Source organism: Sebastes umbrosus, chromosome 2, assembly GCF_015220745.1.
Source record: "Sebastes umbrosus isolate fSebUmb1 chromosome 2, fSebUmb1.pri, whole genome shotgun sequence".
NCBI lineage: Eukaryota > Metazoa > Chordata > Actinopteri > Perciformes > Sebastidae > Sebastes > Sebastes umbrosus.
In genome coordinates, this window is record NC_051270.1 from 36,491,891 (window position 1) to 36,511,925 (window position 20,035).

The 20,035-nt window shown below is 42.1% G+C and overlaps 1 protein-coding gene across 3 annotated transcripts in view; it reads left to right on the forward strand.

Annotated features, from left to right (window-relative positions):
* The first annotated feature begins 1,934 nt into the window (after nt 1-1,934).
* Nucleotides 1,935-20,035, forward strand: part of lrp4 (low density lipoprotein receptor-related protein 4) — a 151,295-nt gene continuing 133,194 nt past the window's right edge. For all 3 annotated transcript variants that reach the window (XM_037792250.1, XM_037792260.1, XM_037792268.1), the window contains exon 1: nt 1,935-2,285. In XM_037792250.1, coding sequence (XP_037648178.1) covers nt 2,222-2,285 — 64 coding nt within the window. In that variant the 5' untranslated portion in view covers nt 1,935-2,221. The remainder of the gene's footprint in view (nt 2,286-20,035) is intronic.

Sequence of the window (20,035 nt, forward strand, 5' to 3'; positions counted from 1 at the left end):
ATTTGTGAAATCACAGCCGTCACAGCTATTGTCCTTTTCTTGCTACAGTACCTCCGCCAACACTCTCTACACTCAAGTGCAGAAACATAATGAATGTCAGGTTGAACTGACACAAAAGTCACCCAAATTTCACTGGAACCGCAGAGTCAGCTTTGCTGACAAATGGGTAATGCATCAAATCTGGAGCCACTTAAATAACGATGGCTCGAATTAGACTTGAAAATGTCAGATTCAGTGTGATTTTTTTATGTACTGTTTTTTGGTGTTTTTCTTTTTGACAAAACAATAATATGCAAAATAATTCAGGTAAATAGCAGCAGCACATACAGAGCAGATATAAGTGGTACAATAAAAATACACACGAGGAGCATAAAATAAGATTAAAGGACAATTATATTAAATAAATAAATACAGGAGTACATACAGATAAAAACAAATTCAATCAGAGGTTTCAAGGAAAAAGATTTCATCATTTTTCAATAGCATAATTGTGTTTGTTGTTTAGTAAACTGACTGAGTTGATTAGTTCAATTCTAAGAAAAAAAGGTAACAATTTAGGAAGTGATTTAGAAAAGTTCTGTTTGTGAATGAAACATTTGGTATATAGAATATTTCTGCATGTACTATACTGTATAGCCTATTATGCTGCTGGTATGAGGTAACAGTATTCAGTTCACATTCATTGTTTATTATTTATAGCTTTATTATTGCCTATTGGCTGAAACTGATCAAAACTGATCTGTTTTGATGAGCCGTGGAAGGCCTTGAAGTGTGACTTTATGGGACCTAATGTACTTCTGTGTCTCTCATACCCTCAGCATTATCATGGGATGTTTTGGTGTATTGTACTACTTAATTTCTTGCTTTATACTTAAAATATATTGCATCTGTTGTAGTGCTGTAATACTACAGGAACTTGTCTAACAGTGAGATTATTGTAATTTTCTATGATATAATTCTCATTTTTAAGCTCCTAGTGTCCACATAATGTCCCTAAGGGGAGCTTGCAGTGCATCTCCAGTCTTAATTAGCGAATGTAAAGTGACTTCATTGTACTTAATAGAGTTGTTTTTGGTCTGATGGAGTCATTCCTAAAGGATTTTGCAATGCGTGTGTCATAATGAATAATGACTTTATAGTGACTGTTTGGACTAAACTGCATGCATAAACTTGCGGTTGTAACTATATCATCCCTATTGGAACATCTTGTAGCAGCTAATCCTAGGGTAAAATAACCATGAGTCCACAGTGACCTTTTTGGACTTTATTACATTTTAATATAAACCATAATATCCCTCCTGTAACTTTTTTTGTAAATCTGTGGTACTGAATAATGGCAGTGTAATGACCTCATCTCATGGCCATTACAACCCACTGTAGGAACCACTGCTCTGTCATTTGCCTCCATTGATTTAAGTGACAACAGAGATGTTTTCCCCTCTTCTTCATCTTCTTCATCTTCTTCTTCTTCTTAAACCCACATTGTGTAGGAAAGAAAAGCAGAATGAGAGGGGCCAAATACATTTTTTCCTTGCTGTGGGGATGAAGCACAAACAATTTACTCATGCCTCCAGATGCTCTCTGGATTTATCCTTTGATTTGCTGACCACCAGCCTCTCTTTTCAAAAGACATTGTAATTTAAGAAATGACACAACGAGAGCAGGAGATTTTTTGGACGAGCCAATTTCTTGCGGGATGGGGAAGTAGGGAGAGCGATGATGAAAACACAACGTCAAAAAACTACAAAATGGGGAGATTCAGTGTTTGTTTTGTATTTTATGATTATTTTATGAAAATTATTTGTCACTGTCGCTCATTTACCCTCAAGTTATCTTAAATACACCGCGTTAAACACAGTGAGCTCCCCCCTCACCTTGCTGTTGGTACAGCCCACAGCTCCTTTTGGTAGCTACAGCGTCAGGAACTAGAGCACAACATGTTGGAGACCGGAGCCGAGCTGCTGTTCCTCAGAGTTCACTTTTTAATCCCGGGTTTGTCGCGTTATCACATAGAAGAAGAGGAGGAGGAGGTCAGAGAGAGAGAAGGGGCTAAAAAAGTCAGTCATGGTTTTGAGGTTAGCGTGAAAGCCGGAGCCCGTTGATATTTAACTGTGAGGAGAAGAAGAAGAAGAACAAGAAGTAGTAGAAGAAGAAGAAGAAGAAGAAGGGGAGAAGAGGGAAAAGGGAAGCCCGGAGAAGCGAGTCTAAAGCGGGGTACAAGATGCAGCTGGCCGCGGTGCTGCTATGGGGCTCCATGGTAACTTTGCTGCTCAGCCAGAGTCCAGGTAAGAAAATGTCGTTGTAAGAGTTGAAACGGCGTGTTTGGAAGAGGTGAACGGAGCTATTTCTTTTTGTTGCACTGACTGTGTTTGTTAACAGTGTTTAGTTTTCTGTGAACTGGTTTGACTCGTAGAAACCCTGCAGCCAAGTTTCCCCCCTTACTAGAGAGCGCAGTTTAGGTGGTTTAAAATAGAAACTGTAGTGGAAAATGTGTCCGAGCTGTTTTAAATCGTGTTTGACATGCTGGTGTGTCGATGCCGATCAGATCTGCAGCAGTTCGTCTCTTTATTTCACTTGAGAAAATGTTGCTTTTTCATTTTATAAATTCTTTTTTTGTTTTATGTTTTATAGTCTTAAATCTTATTTTTTGCACACTGTATCCTGCACGCCAGGTAGCCCCTATACATACACGCTGTTGGTAGTATATGGATATGAGATGTTGTGGTTCTGTGAACTGTGACTTGGATTTTATGGGTTTTTGGAAGGTTTTGTAACTGTTTTTGTTGGTGTTGCATGCAGGTTAGGTTGTGTACTACTACTACTACAGTATGAGGGGTGTATTATGCATATGTCTGATGTCCTGTCAGATCTCTACCTTCAGGCAGATTGCCTTCAGCTCTGATGAGGGAATAAAATCCCAAATCAGTTAGAATGCTGGTTTAAATTGTGGCTTGTTGCAAGATACCTAAAAGACATGCAATGTACGAAAGACACGTGATGGATTTTGTACTCTAAGCTGGTAGAAAGTTCTGTACAGTCACTTAAAAATGCACTTTTCACTTGTTTCTGTTATGCAAAAACTGTGTCCTTGGGATATGACAGCAATGTTGGTGGATGCAGCCTTTATTTTTCCATTCAGATTTATATATAAAAAAAAAAAGAACCAAGCACACTGCTAGTGTAGAGTCGACTGTGATTGCAGGTGAACTGCGTTGTTTATCTATGATAACCTACATCCTGCCCCCTCCTCAAACTCCACACTTGTAATAGGTCTGAGTGATTTCCACCACCCCCTTCCTATGTTTTCTCTAACACCTTGTATTTACAACATGTTAGGACAGCCGCTGGAATGCAAAGACCCTACGTAAGCTATTTCTAAACACACACACACAGCGGCAGTATGCACACACAGTCACACAAACACACACACACACACACACACACACACACACACACACGGGTGCTGTGCCCTCTGACATGACATGAAAAAATTTACCCTACAGGATAGCAAACATTATATCTGTAATTGGCTGGTTGGACCCCAAAAAGGAAGGTTGCTGTAATTGCGGCGACTCCTAAATGTCACCAGGAGACTGTCTCCGAAATGTCAGCCAGATAAGATTCAATATCCAATTGAAAACAAAAGCTCCCCCAGTATGATCCACATCCTATTTATAGTTGGGTCTTTCATCCTTTCAGATATAGTTATCAACATTCTCCCCCCGCCTCCCCTCTTTATCTGGGGCGGGAAGGGGGGGCCGTGCTCCTTTGATAATGGACTTGTTCTGTCATAAAGCAATTAAGTCTGCCGGGCCTGTATCATGTCTTAAACACATCGCCGTCTGTCGTGCGTGAGTGTGAGCTGCAGCTGGTGGCATTTTTCCATTGTGGCACACAACATACAGCTCAACTGATAGTGTTTTCTTTTTGTAAGGCCTGTGCGTGATAAAGGGTGTTTAATTCCAATTTTCAATTCAAGATATTTAAATGCGATGCCAGGAATTCCAAATATAACATTTTCCTCTCAGAGTTTTATTTTTGTCCGGGTGGAAAATCCTCAGAAATAGCATTTAAACCCTTCATGACAGTGACAGTCAGACTCGCACTAATGACATTATTTTAGTGGCGCTTAAAGACAGGGATCTCATACCACAGCTATCCAGCGGTTGGGAAACTCCAGGACACATGAAAAAACAACACAGATACATATATCTTTGAACATTGAATCAACTAAATAAAATGTTCAAAGCAAAAATGAAATTCCAGTGGGGGAATTATTATAATAATAATAATTATAATTAGCCACAAATATTGGCAAAGTGATGTATCGTTTTTAATCAGCTGTTTATTCTCTTGACTCGGTATAACAACATATGGGCTCATGGAAAGATGAATTAAGTGGTAAAGGCTATCATTTCTAAGCTGTGTACTGTGAATGGCATTATAAAGACCAGCCGCCGGTCCCAGCTGACAGTAGATGACCCGGGGCTACGATTTATTACTCTGCCTGCCTGCCTGCCTGTGTGTGTGTGTGAGAGAGAGAGCGTCTCCAACATGTGTGCGAGGTCAAGATGCCTCCTCAGCTCAGTCTAGTGGCCTCGCAGTAATAGGCTGAGTTGGTTTTAATGGCGTGTTGGGGAGTGTCTCTTACGGTTTAATGATGCCGTCTGGGACAGGACAACCCCTCACCCGCTCCCTGCGAGCCCCACTGAACCCTCCTCATTTACTCATCAACTATCGATTGGATTCACAGGTTGAGTCAGAACTTTTGGTGTCGTTCCACTGAAGGCATCGCTACACATTCAGATCACATTTTGTACTTACATTAAAGCATCATTGACGGATGAATCCATAATCCAATGTTGGGATTGGGGATGAAATATTCAACTCGCATCACGATCCTTCTCCTGCTGCAGAACTGAGCAGGACTACAACACTGAAACAGTGCTGCTGTATGAATCTGACAGCTGGGCATCTGTCCAAAAAACTCCTTCCTTGAGTGCACGGGGTTGGTTGGTTTTAGCTTCTGACTGCAGCCAAACAAAGAAGCAGAAGAAAAGAAAGGAGGTGACAGGGAAATACAAGGAGAAGTGGTGGGCTGCAGTTAGTTACATCATTAAAAAAAATGTCCATTGCAGTTTCCCAGAATTCAAGGCTACATTTTCAAATAGCTTTTGTACCAGCTAAGAAGTCCGAAAAATTAATTTAAAATGCTATAAAGCCAGACAAAAGCAGCACCACCTCACCTTTGAGATGCTGAAAGCGGTGAATGTTTTGGCATTTTTACTTGATAAAAGGCTTCAGTGAGTTTCCAGCAGTGAGTTGTAGCGGAGGTGGGTCACCTCACCAGAAATAAAGAGAGCCTTTGCTAACTTGAAATAATTAGCAAACTTTTGATATTAAACATTAACCTTCAGGGAAAAAATAGCAGAGCAAATGCCACACTTCAATGAGTATAGCTGTTGTCTAGGTTGCAATCTATTAATAACAGTAAATTGATCACAAGTCAGACAAGTAAGGAGTATTGAAAACTTATTTTGTTGAACGAAAGAAAGGATTTTGTAGAAGATGTTTGTATTAATTAAGGTAAGGTGTTGAATAGGTATCGTTGTGGTACAGAGAGGCAAAGTCCCGCCCCTTCCGGTGGACCACCATGGGACCTTATTTTGGAAAAAATATGTTCGGTAGTCAACGGAGAGAGACAAATGTTTTTTGATCCCGTTTGAATTCCGTCATGAATCACACATATGATGTTTGTAGAAAGTCTCAGTTTATCATAGTATCATTTAGCTTTGTGTGAAACCGCTCAGTGAACTAAATCTCTCGTTTCGCACAACATGCGTCACCAACTCTAGCTAGCTAGCTAACTTAGCCATGTCCACGCACAAATGAAACGTTATTTTACCTCATGTATTTTATCCAGCGACTCCTGGTCTTTTATCAGCCTGGAAGAGAAAGAACGATAAGACACCGTTGCTGGTGTGAGTACATCCCAGTATTAATCACACAGGCTTCGTAGCTTCAGAGAGAGAGACGTCACTACGTGACTTTTGGGTGTGTCGTCTTTCTTATTAGTATTTTCACAGTCTGATACTTCAACAGTTTTACAACAAACTACAACCTTCATGACTTGCAAACTTATCTTTTAAATTGACAAACATCATTTGTGTGATTCATGGCTCAATTCAAACGGGATCAAAACAAATATTTGTCTCTCGTTGTTTGCTGCCGTTCGTATTTTTTCCAAAATAAGATCCCATGGTGGTCCACCGGAAGGGGCGGGACTGAGCCTCTCTATTGGTTTTCGGCACCAAAACTCAAGAATGGTATCCTCACTAGTACATAATAAAGTACTTCTTTAGTATAGTTTAACCCATACAAAGCCCCAGAGATGAGGTGCGTCAGGATCTGTCACATCTCCGCTTTGCTATCACTGCAGAATTATTTCATGGTTATTGAAGATGTTGATAAACTTTGTTTTGATCGACTAATCATTTCAGCACTGGTGGTAATTGAAAGGAGAACAGAAGAGGTCAAAAGAAGAAAATCGCAGACGTAAGACTAGCATACAGTAGGAGTAAGGCTGCATTCACACTAGATCAGGCGTTGCGGCGATTCGCCGTAAGGCTGTGCGGCGGTGTAGGAGAGCCACATTAATGGCCCATTAACTGCGACGATTAACGTCTTTCTTTTTTCCTCATGGCTTGGCTGTAATGTTTGGTTACGTGATTGGCCTCTGCAGTGTGACATCTGGTTGCGTTTCTCTGAAAGTTGATTATTTTTCTACTTTTCCGCCGCAGACCGCTGCGTTTTATTTCGGCACCCCATGCGGCAGCCACAGCCCAAATGCACTACCCCGATTCAAAATGAATGGGATAACCTGCGTTGAGGTAGGGAGTTTGACCTTGTGCTTGCTCTGCTCTGCGGGACAAGTTGCTGCCGGTCGTTGTGCCCTTGCCTGCCGCCTGTATCCCTTCATCAGATTGATTAGTCCCCTGACACTGTCCTCCTCTTCCTGAACTAACACACACTCACACACACTTTCTTTCACTTGTGGCCTTTTCACAGAGCTCGCAGGCGTGGTTTTTGCGTACCCATCAAGCATTACAATGTCAATTTATGACTTTGTCTTGCGAAATAGCTCCAACACCACATTTGATGAAGTGTCCACGGAGTAATTGTGTTGGTATTAATGGTGTTGCAATGTTGATATTGCAGAATAACTCAGATCCTACAGACAGATTTATTGCTCGCCACGAGTTGTTTTTTGGTACAGATTCCACTCTGCAGGCGACGATACTTTGCTCCGACAGAGAGAGGTTGTTTTGAGGATGTGGCTGCAGCTCAAGGTCTATGAAACGGGACTCCTTTGTCTGTTCTCCCGGCAGGGTTTGATTGTTTTGGCATATATGCACGTTCACCTTCCACTCTGGTGACTTTCTTCAGGGGCTTCAGGGGGAAGGACGAGGGGTGAAAGTTTCATTAATGGACGTGAGACTGGAGCTGCCGCGTTGGATGAGTGTATGTGATTTTTGTATCCTGAGTGAATGTGTGTGTGTGTGTGTGTGTGTGCCCTCCTCTGGTCTAGCTGGTTAGGTTGGTGTCAGCCAGGCTTTTGCTTTCTCCAGGGGAAGGCAGACTGGGCCACCTGATACCCCCACTGTGCTTTGTGTGTCTCTGCTGAGGGGATGGAATTGCACCTCCAAGGTAGCAGTGGAGGTAACCTATGATTACTTGATTCGAAGCCCACCCCCCCTTCAACATTCCCATGTGGATAAATGTCAGACCCCCCCACTCCGCTCCTCATGTTCCTCCACCTTCCTATAAATCACCTGGCTCCCTCCCTGCGATGCCGGCCTCCTCTGCGAGAGACCCCCGGGCGGGCTCTCGTCTTTGGGGTCGTTTCTGATTTCAGAACATGATGCCACGGCCCCGGGGCCCATTTCAATTATGTTCACAGCGCTAATATATGTCACAGATGTCCGCTTTGAGAGAGCGCAAGCAAGCAAACAAACAAAGTCAACCGCTGGCAGCCCTCCGTGGAGAGCAGTAACAACAGCAATGGTCTACTGGTGACAATCTGTGTTGTAAATCCGTTATACTATTTTTGCTGCTACTTTCACAGACTACAAGGGTATGAGAGATTGCCACCAAATAACCTGATGTTTGAGAGAATTCTAAGAGCAGTTCAGCTCCTTGGTCTTTGACCAAAGGAAATCTAAAAGGCTTAAAGGCCCTGACACACTAAGCCGACGGTCGGCCATTGGACAGTTTGCGAGCATTGGTGAGCGTCTGTCGGCCTAATTTTTGCGTTGTGTCTGGCATCGTCGGCTCTAGTTTTTTCGGCTGATTCAGCATGTTGAATCGGCAGCGGCGCCGTCAGTGAGAGAAATCACCCTGATTTGGCTGTTCAGCTTAAACAAATCAGTGCATGAGAAGAGAAACAAAAGTGAGGAAAGCAGGCACACAAGTAAAGTCAAGAGGATAAACACAGAGGGCTTTCATCTTCATCTCATCTGATCATTCCAATACACGGATATTTTCACAACAACATGGTCTTCTGGAATGAAGCTAAGTGGCGAGTGAGAGTGGTGTGAAAGTGGTCGCCGCTTTGTTTCATGTACGTATCATAACAACGGTGTGTATATCCGCCGTCCTCGGTCTTCTGGTTTCACTTTTTGAATGACGAATACAGACAACCGCTGCCTGCCGGTGTGGAGAGTTATTTCATCTCACGTGGTAGTTGGCCGTCGGCTGTAGTCTTTGCGGTGTGTCGGCCTTCGTAGCCGCTAGTTCTTTGATGTCGGGTTGGTGTATCTGGACCTCAAGATTTTAACATTTAGCACAGGGACAACAGATGAAAATTAATCTTCCAAACTACCAATTTACAGTTTTTCTGTTGAGCATTCAGTAAAAAGCATCGGGTCTGTCGGCAGCTGTGGGTCGCAATTAATCGTAGGCTTGGTGTTTGCCATGTGGACAGGAAGAGGTAGGGATCAAAGTGTCCTTGAGCGAGACACTAAACCCCAAATTGCTCCCAATGGCGGAGCAATTGGCCATCGGTGTGTGAGTGTGAATGAGAGACAATGTGCTACATAAATGCAGTCCGTTATCGTCTGGAGCTGGTATTATTCTTAAAACGCATATTACAAAACATAAAAAATGTAGGTTTCAGTTTAATGAACATTTCATGTTTGAATTCCTAGAGCAAAAAAACCTCCCAGAGACAGATTCCCATCACCTTTTGATGACAGATTTTCTCTGTGAATCCTCAGGTAACACGAGAAATATGCCCACAGGGTACAAGTTAGTTCAACAAGACGTCTGTGATACTGTTACTATCTACTGTCTTTCAAACATGTTGTTACATGAAATCGAGGCCACGTCACCGTAGAGGTTTGGTATCAGAAGGGACTTTCGTCGTTTTTTAGGCCATGTATGAATCCGAGTTCCTCAGGGGTTGCAGATTATTGGAGAGACTGTAATAAACTCTGGTTCTCTGTCTCAGCGGGGGTCTGCTGTGGAGGACAGAAAGATAAGCAGGGCTGGAGACTCGCTGTCTGAGCACAACCAGGGGAGGGGGGGGGGGGCAGGGACACAAAGACATTTTGAAGGACACACACTTGTGCAGATCCATAGTAACTTAATTCTTAAGGGAAAAAGCATCTGCAGGGATGCTGATGATATTCTGGCAAATTTGGTCAGTGTGAAATGATGGCATAGTTTTTTTTTTTTTGTGTGATGAAAGGCCTCTTTTCGTCCCCAAATGTGGTTTCAGCCATTCATTAAATATAAGCCACTTATTCCCGTGTATTGTCTCGTAACCAAGACCTCATGGGATCCTTTTTGCAGACAAAAAGGAGACATTTATCTGATGCCAGTGTCTGTATGGGTTCAGTCTACTGAGTGGCGACTGGGGATTTGTGCAGCCATATTTTCAGCGTGTCTAATGGCTTAAACCGCCTAGAGGGCCACACACAAACATATGGTTTGGGGATGACTTTTGTCTCCGGCCAGTAGAAACATCTGAACAATTTTTCAGCGCAGGACAGTTGTCCCCTTGTCATTTTTTTGGGGAGGGGGTGTCCAATAATCTTGGAAATGAATGGCCAGTTGAAAGTTTTATCTCTGAATAGACATCAATGAATCATGAACATCCCTCCTGTTGGATGATCATCTCTTAACAAGTGATGAAACTCCTTAGATGGCCGATTTGTTGTTGTTGCAGCAGAAGAATTCCATCATCCAAAATTGTCCAGGATGTTTTTTGATTTGTCAAGATTGAGAGTAAACGCACAGAGGAAAGCTTTTAGAAAAATTGGAAATATGGTGATATCCTACTAGGAGTGTAAGAAAATATTGATACACTCGAGTATTGCAGTGTTTTGCGATACTGTATATCGATTCTCAAAAAACGGCTTTTAATGAATAGTTTACATGCAAAGATTTGTGGCAAACAGTGGCTCAGATTGCACAACAAGTAGTGCTATGATGTTGGATGTTACAGGGACTGTGATAAATGTAACTGCAGATCCCACTGTTCTGATTACATAGAAAAGTAACCTCAGATTTTATGCATATGGCAGTGTTCTTTATACTATGACAATGTTCCTAAAATTAGACAAAAAAAACACACAATATATCCCCTTGTTTACAGTATTGCAATATATTGAATCCCAACCCCTGTATCGTATCACCAGATTTTTGCCAATACACAGCCCTGTATCCTACTGTGTCTTTTTCTTATTGTCAACAAATCCCATGATCCTCTGCCTTTGTAGCCAAAGATTATAAACGTATTCCTTCGTGCCATAGATCCATCGTTGTCAGAAAACCTTACTAAAAATACATCGAGTCACATCGTTGCACTGGATGATATGTTCCTGAATTACTATTATTACTACTAACATGGCCACTCAATCCCGTACACACCATCGTCGTCACTAGACATAATAAACTTTATTGATATAGATACTCACTAGAGCACCAAATGTTTCTGCTGCTGAAAATAGTCCACAAGTGCTCACTGTTTCCCTGTTTGAGTATTGTTTGTTAAAAAACTGAAACCCCCAGCTGCCTATTGGATATAAATAACTCCAGAGACGGAGACAGACAGGCTTCTTTTACTAACTGGACGTGGCCTCATTCACTGCAGCCGAGGTCACGGACGTGTGTGTGCGTGCATACATACTTTCTACTACAGCAGCGTCATAGAACGGGACGCTTTTTCTGTTAATTGATGTCAGAGCTGTGACTCCGGTTTTTGTTTCTCTGCACAATATTCATCACACACACACTAAAACACACACACTTGCTTCCTCTCCATTAGTATTTGGCACGTCTTTCTCAATTGGAATCTATGTTTTGAGTATTAAACACACTGCCTTAAGGCTTCAAAATATTTGTAGCTTGCTCCTTCCTCCTTCAGCTTCGATTCACAACAGTCTCAATCAGACCACTCCTGCAGTGTAATTCATGAACTCATCCTCTGTTGATCCAAAAGTTCCAAATAATTGGCATTTCACCAGAAAATAGCATGGCAGGCTAGTAGCATATTTTGCGACATTGTAAACTGCTGTGATTCCAAGCTGCCGGAGTAAGCTGCAAACTTTTCGGTGCCACCTTTTCAAGGTTTTTCTTTTACTTTTTTTTGCAACACAGCTTCCTTTGTTCTCAGATGGGGATTTGTTTTCCTTCTTTTTTTTCTGTTTTCCTGATCATATCTCTGCTCCTCTCATGCTCAGCACTTTAAACTCTTCCGGGGTTGCTTCTGGTCACCATCTTTAACCGTCCTGCCCACCCTCTCTCTGTTCACCAGTGGTGGTCCTGCAGATGGGGGGGGCCTGCAGCTGTCTCATAGCTCACCTCCAAAAGGTGCCTGAATGAAGGCCCCCCCGTCTCTCTCAACACGCCTGTATGCACAAACAAGCCCGTTCAGCCAAATGCTCAGGAACACACACAAACACACCCACAGCTTCCATCTCAAGCTACAGATAAGATTAGAGTGCGATATGATTTGACCCCCCACACGCACTTCACTCGGCATGCTTTCTCTCCAAACACACACACTTGTGAGTGTCAAGTCCTGTAACACGTCAACAAATCCTGTACATTTACACTGTTGGTAACCTAATGAGAGAGAGAGCTTAAAGGCCTGATATATCTGAACAATAGGTGAATTCTGTAGGTGTAATTCTGTCTTTTCCAAATCTCATGTTTAGCTGCTGTCCATGTATCATCTGATGTCGGCGTGTGGCTCAGCTCTGTAGAGAAACAGCTGAGCAGACTTGGGTGACTTTCCGATCACACCACGTACAGTATGAGCACATGGTGGATCAGTGTTGCCTTTCCTTTCCCCGAGACTCTACAACTGCGGGGAAGCACCTGCTACGTATCTGATGTCCCTCTAGCTGTTGAAACCAGGATGAGGCACGCTGCAGCACCTATGGAATTAAAAGCACGTCCAAAGAAATGTCAGACACACTCTCAAAAACCTGATTTAATGTGACACCGACTTCCAAAGGCTACAGTGTCTGTCGAATGTTTGGCTCAAAGATAAAAGTGTAAGAGTGGATAGCTGACAGATTTGTTTTATGTCTCATAAAATAATGTATATATATATATAACATAGTTGCAGAAATCTACACAATTCAAAAGTCTGGCGCTGTGACACTTATTTTCTTCATTGATTTAATGTATTGATTTCTCTATTGATTATTGCAATTAGTTGTTTTTATTCTATGTAAGGGATAATGTACAGCGTGCCTCTCATTATTAGGAAATGAACCATGGCAGGATGAGTAGGTTTTGAATCACCATGAAGGGTTTCATTTCACAATAATGACCGGCTCGCTGTACATTATCCCGCTTATTACACGGCTACTTACTAAAGAGATGAATAATTTGAAAAATGTAAAAATTATTTTATTGGTTCCACTAAGAGAAAATAGTCCTCTCGCTGCGTACGGAGATCAGAACTGCGTTCATAGCAACGGTCTGTTATTCATGGCAGTGGTCTGTCATAATTAAAAAACGCATGCTGTATGTAATTGACCAATCAGAATCAAGTATTCGACAAAGCCTTGTAATAAAAACTTTAATAAAATAATGAAAAATGCTCATCTCAGTTTCCCAGTGCCCAAGGTGACATCATCTAATGTCTTATTATGTCCGATAAACAGTCCAAACACACAGACGCTGTATTTATGATATAAAATAAAGAAAACAGCAAATACATTTCAACTGGAACCAGGTAATATTAGGCTTTTTTGATTTAATAAATACTTAAAATAGTCATGGATTTAGCCTATCAAAAAATGTCTGTCGATCTACCTATTTCATTTCAGCACTACAAAAATGCAGGTACCCCCAACCAACGTGGATTCAATATGTGTGTCCACAAAGACAAAAATACATAGCATGATGTGCTATATATTTTGGTCTTTGTGGATTCAAATATATAGCATGATGTGCTGATTGACGATCATATTATTGTGCTTTTGTAATACACTATTAATTTGCCAAATATGCGTTTAACATTTAAAACTAAAATATGACATAAAACTGAATAAACCCTGCTCCCTCCAGAGTATTTTCCGTACGTCGTTATCTTTAGATCTTCGACAAAGGACTCCCTAAAAAACACCAGCTGTGTCTGGTTACTACTCTTACGTACTGCTGTGAAGTCACATTTTTGGGCAAGCATGAAACACAATTAAGATCCTGTGCATAACATAACCGATTCCCATAGCAGTCCCAAGTTCATGATAACAACCAAGACTGCTGTGCCTGTGGTACAATATAGACTTTAATGGAAATTAGGACATATACCATACCATAATGAACTGCTAGCTAGCAGAAGCAGAGGTGTACAATCACCCCACTTTTATTCTCTCACTATAATTATCTCTGAATGTAGTGTGCATATACACGCACACATATACACACACACACACACACTCACAGAGGCAGCTGAGACTTCCTCGGGGCGCGTATGATCTCAGAGTGCCTTTGCCCTTCTAGAGTGACATCTCTCACTTTTGTCCCCTCGATACTGACGCACAGTGATGTCACCTGAAAGTGTGAGAGCTGAAACCTGACTCTCGACAAACACATACACACACACACACACACACACACACACACACACACACACAATACTAGCCGTTGATGAAGGTGATGCACGGTACCTGTATAATTCATACTTCATAGAGGGGAAAATGTTTGTCCCGCATCTTCCTTCTACGCTGTATGTCTTCATGCTTCTTCTTTACATTCTTCCCTCGCACTCTTTCTTCTTCACCATTTCCTTTCAGTGCGCCCTTACCCTACAGGCCTGAATTCAGCCAGGCCTGTGATGAAGGAAATGGAGGTGGTAGTTGTGAAGGTGGTGAGGGTCTTTATTATACAAACAGTGAAGGGCTTTGGAGGCCCCCTTTGAGGCCTGGAGCCGGAATGGGGACGCGACTGAAAGAGCGCTGCACTCCCTAATGAACTCGAGTGGCCCATAGAAGCGGGGCCTTTTCACAGAAGCCAAGGAGGACAAAGTGTCAAAACAAGCCCAGCCCCTCTTCGTTCACAGGGGCTAAACGCCGCCTTTTGACTCTGTGGAGTGTGGGCATCTGAAGGGGAGGCCATGAGGAGAAAGGAGGGGGAGGCAGAATGTACTTGTTAAAACAATGGCCTCTTAAATCAAGCACCCCTCCTTGCCTCTCTTCTTCTCCTTAGCTCCTCCGCTCCCGCCTCCCTAACCCCCTCCTTGTATCGCCTCGACTTCCAATTAGACCTACTCTCGCACAAGCAGTTGAAAGCCCCATATATCGCAGGGGCCTCAAAGGAGAGGCTTTGGAGTTGCGTCTCTGTAGCAGTGTTGCCTCTATGAAAGGCCTTAGTATTCAGAGGAGAGCCCTGTTTGGGCTCTTAAAAGCACTCAATCTGCCACTGGGGACTTGTGTACCATCATGTCCCCTCCGTCCGCCGCCTCTACACTCCCTTCTCCCCTCTTTTTTCGGAGCCGCTCCACCCCCTCCATTCCTCGTCTCTCCTTCTCCGTCCCACCCTCAGCCAAAACTCTTTTCTTCTGTTTGTGACCCCTCTCGTTGCTCCTCCATGCTCGGCTGCTCGCGGGGGCCGGGGCGGGAGCCGTGCACGGCCGAGGGCCCGAGCGCTCGCTGCCTTCCCTCCCTCCCCTTGGTTGTTTAGCCATGGATGAAAAGCGGAGACAAATATGTCTGTGGTTCAAAGTCCATCCCGGCAATTACAGTGACTGATTAAAGAGTTGGCCTACACAGGCAGCTATGTATAATACTACAACTCCCACTCAGTGTTTCATAACAGCACCTTCAGAATAGAACTGAGCGCAGCAGCGCCTGATAAGGGCCCACGGCTGGCTGAGTCCACTGTTTACGGTGCAGTGATCGAGAGTTGGTGCCATAAAAGGGGGGCCACGATTGTTTTATGGCCAGAGTTTATAATAAGTAGAGCAGACGGTGTTTGTTAAATTATTCTTGTGCATTGAATAGAACTAAAACTTGCAAGGGTTAAAGAACAGTTAGTAGTATAGGGATCGATGGCTAGACTAGTGCTGCAGCGATCAATCGCTCACTAGCAAACTGATAAGACAACATTTTCTTTCTTTTCTTTTCAAAAATCTTTTTAATTGAAAATTTCAGCAAAAATTCCCCAAGGTTGGGCAAATATATTCCACATTGTTAAAGAACATACACCAATGTAGTATCATATAAATTAACAACAACAATGACAATAATACGAATAATAAGTTAATCACGATAAATCGCAAATTAATCACACATTTTTGAATCTGTTTAAAATGTATCTTAAGTGAGATTTGTCAAGTATTTAATACTCTTATCAACCTGGGAGTGGGCAAATATGCTGCTTTATGCAAATGTATGTATATATTTATTATTGGAAATCAATTAACAACACAAAATAAAGACAAATATTGTCCAGAATCCCTCACAGGTACTGCATTTAACATAGAAGATATGCTCAAATCATAACATGGCAAACTGCAGCCCAACAGGCAACAACAGCTGTCAGTGTGTCAGTGTGCTGACTTGACTATGACTTGCCCCAAAACTGCATGTGATTATCATAAAGTGGGCATGTCTGTAAAGGGGAGACTCGTGGGTACCCATAGAACCCATTTACATTCACATATCTTAAGGTCAGAGGTCAAGGGACCCCTTTTGAAAACGGCCATGCCAGTTTTTCCTCCCCAAAGTTCAGCTCAAGTGTGGAGCGTCATTTAGCGTCCTTTGCGACAAGCTATGACATCGTTGGTACAAATGGATTCCTTAGGTTTTATAGTTTCATATGATACCAGTATCTTCACTCTAGCTTTAAAACTGAGCCCGCTACAACCTAAAAATCCCAATTTGCGTTAATGCGTTAAAGAGATTAGTGGTTTGCCCTAAGTTGACAGCCCTTTGTAAAGGCTTGACATATAGCTAAATAACAGAACATGGGATGGGAATTTGGCATCATCTGTGACATTTTATCTGCTAAATGAATAATCGATTAATTGGCATTTGTTGTCCCAGACTGAACTGGCCAGGATGTTGTAGGCATCTCTGTCTCATCTTGCTTGCGTTTGCTGTGAAATGTACATATGTCCCACATCAGTCTCGCAGCACTGGAGCTCTGCGTGACAAACAAAAGCCTTATTGTTAGATGTTGTTTATCTGCGATGTTGTACTCAGATGTTTGATTTACTTTGGACCTCTCTGTCATCAACACAAATGACCCTAAATGCAGCACTGTGATTACAACAAGGGGCAATTACAAACGTCCATGTAAACGTAAGCAGCACTCGCTGCAAGATTGAGACTCTTTTGAACTTGTGATCTGAATTTACGGTGTAGCTGCAACTTCAAAAAGTATGTTTGGCTGATGTGTCCTGGAAAGATAACCCCTTGCTTGCAGAATTGATTCACTAGAAATTTGTTTTGATCCCCGTCATGGATTTTTGCCATTGTGATTATCTTTTTGAGCCATGACGCTGTGTTCAGGGCTTAAGGAAATGTCCGGTATACAGGGATTTCACGTCAGCTGCTAAACAACATTGCATTCCTACGTTGTTGGAAAGTAAAAAACCCAGAAAGCAATCAATAAGCAAACAATGGAGGCTAACATTTAGCAAAACCAAAAGAATTAATAATGTTCTGGTGCTTTCTACTTTTGAATGTATTTTGAAAGGTCCAATAGTTGGATGTCAGCACATAAGTGGGCATTTTTTAAAGTCTTTAATAAATGATCAAGAAGCAGTAGATTTGCTGGAAGGAAGAAAAGAGAAAGGAGAGGAAAATAGGATGAATAATGAGTGGTACAGTGACTTTGCCTGAGGATTGTGGTAGCCACTCCCAGGGGCCAGAGTTAGTCTTTATGCCTTGAGGCAAAACTAAAGGAAAGATAATAACAACAACAAACTCTCCACCAGAACCAGGGGAACCATCTGCCTGGACTGAAGTGAACTCAAGCGGGCCCGCAACAATACTCTGCTGAGAGTCGGCACTAATTGGGTCAGCATGATTTTCCACTTTTGTTGCTAGGTGGTTGATCTATGGGGCTTCTATTCTGAGAAGCGCCTACTTAAAGTTATTGTATCGGCCATCAAGAGACAAATCCATCTATGTTGGGCAAAGTCCGTCGTCTCACGTCGTCCTCATTTTCACTTAGCCCACATTTATTTTAGAGAGCTCGCTCCAAATCGCAGTCGTGGCCCAAAATGGGTTCTCTCAAAGGCTTGATCCACTTCTTTTGTGATTTTTGTGTATACGTGGCATTTAACTCTGAGATCTTGGCCTTGGGTGTCCGCTTGAGATGACAGGGACACCACGAGCTCATATGGGGAGAACTCGAGACTAAAGGCATGCATGTTTGGGACGCAATAAACTCACTATCAAAGGATTGCACCCTATTTGTTTTCCTGATGATGCTACATTAGCCGTGTTTCCATTCGCATATTTTTCATGCGCATTTTGAAGTATGGCATTAGAAAAGCCGTATGGAAATGGCAAAATTCAATAAAACTTGCTCAATTGCGAAAAAAAAAGTTTTTACACTCGCTTGAGGTAGTTTTGGCCTTTTTCGAAAAAAGAGTTAATGCGCTAAATGTGTTATGGAAACACTTTTGCAGAATAAATTCTGACGTAGCAAACATTTAACTCACACGACCGATCAGCTGTTTCTGCTGTCGGCGTCTTCTCGGATATTCTCATGACGTGTGAATGATTGTCTTTGTCTATGGACAACATGAAACATGGCCAATACTAGCTGACATTAAAGAGTAATTAAAACTTTCCAAATTGAAACAAATTCTTGAAGACCTCTCTCCATTTTTCTCTCGTAGATAGTAAGATGGCCAAGCCGACTTGTTTCGTTTCCGATGTTGAAGTACATGTAATTTATTGTTTTACTTTAGTTTCTTACAATGGTATCAAATTGGTATTGAGAATTGTGGAATTTCACTGGTGTTGCTATCGACTACTAAATTCTGGTTTCGTGACATCCGTAGTCGGTAACAGACAGGGGACTCGGTGGTTTTCCTAAATCTAATTCATACAGTATGCCTGCATTTTTGTCTGTGATTAAAGGAGAGAAGACCTAGTTTAGTAGTAAAAGGTTTGACCTGAGTAGTAGTCATATGGAACATGTCAAACGCTTCACTTTGGCAGCAACAACAATTTGCCTGTCTTGTTCCTTTATGCTGCTTTTTCCCTCTTGCTCAGATTGGACAAAGGCATAAATCTTGCACCGTCAGGCAGCACAGAGGCTCTCGCATAGCTTTGCATTGGTGGCAGATGCCAAGTGTGTTTCCTTGCTCCTAAGTTATGAGGTGACTGGGGATAGAGCAGCAGCCAGGGATGTTTTTGTCCAGACCTGGAGGACTGGTGCTGCTTACAGATCCTGTCCAGGTGTTAGCCTGGGAGGGAGAGGAAATCTGGGGCACCGGTAAATCAGAGCCAGGCCTGGACCCAGCCCCGTAGGCTGGAGCAGCACGCTGGGGTTGGACTGGGCTATTGAAAAAGCTCTCTGGTCAGTGTCCAAACTGGCCTGTTCATTTTCACAGTTTCACTGTCCTTGGTAAGTTTGATGGCTTCAGTTCCAATAAGAGCCAAAGTTTTTTGCTGCAGCTCACTCTCCAGTTGCAGGCTCATTTGTTATTGTTTTAAAATGTTGGTTAAAATCCATTGAACATCTGATAATCCCCAAAAAGTATGCAGAAACCAAATAAAGGAATACATAAAGGACGCTGAGAATATGAAATAGAGTGATATGTGTTGTTTTGCTGAGAGAGTCAGATTTCAGGGTGCATATTGAAAGGTATTTCAGTGGCTGCTGCTAATACTACCAGCAACTTGAGATGAAATTGAATTTGTAAACATGATAGGGGTGGGAAAAAATCTATACAGCATTGCGTGGCAATAATGTACCAATAGATAGACGTCAAGTATCGATCTTTTATTATATAAACTATAATAATAGCTGCTATTCTTTCTTTCAGAGGTTGTAGTGGGCTCAGTCTTAAAGCTAGAGTGAAGATCATATCATATGAAACCAGAAAACCTAAGGAATAGATCAATCGATTCAAATATTTAATCGCAATTAATCGCGTGATTGTCTATAGTTTAATCGCGATTAATTGCACATTTTATATCTGTTCAAAATGTAGGAAGGGAGATTTGTCAGTACTTAATACTCTTATCAACATTGGAGTGGACAAATATGCTGCATTATGCAAATGTATGTATATATTTATGATTAGAAATCAATTACCAACACAAAACAATGACACATTTTGTCCAGAAACCCTCACAGGTACTGCATTTAGCATAAAACAATATGCTCAAATCATAACATGCAAACTGCAGCTCAACAGGCAACAACAGCTGTCAGTGTGTCAGTGTGCTGACTTGACTATGACTTTCCCCAAAACTGCATGTGATTATCATAAATACGGGCATGTCTGTAAAGGGGAGATTCGTGGGTACCCATAGAACCCATCCTCATA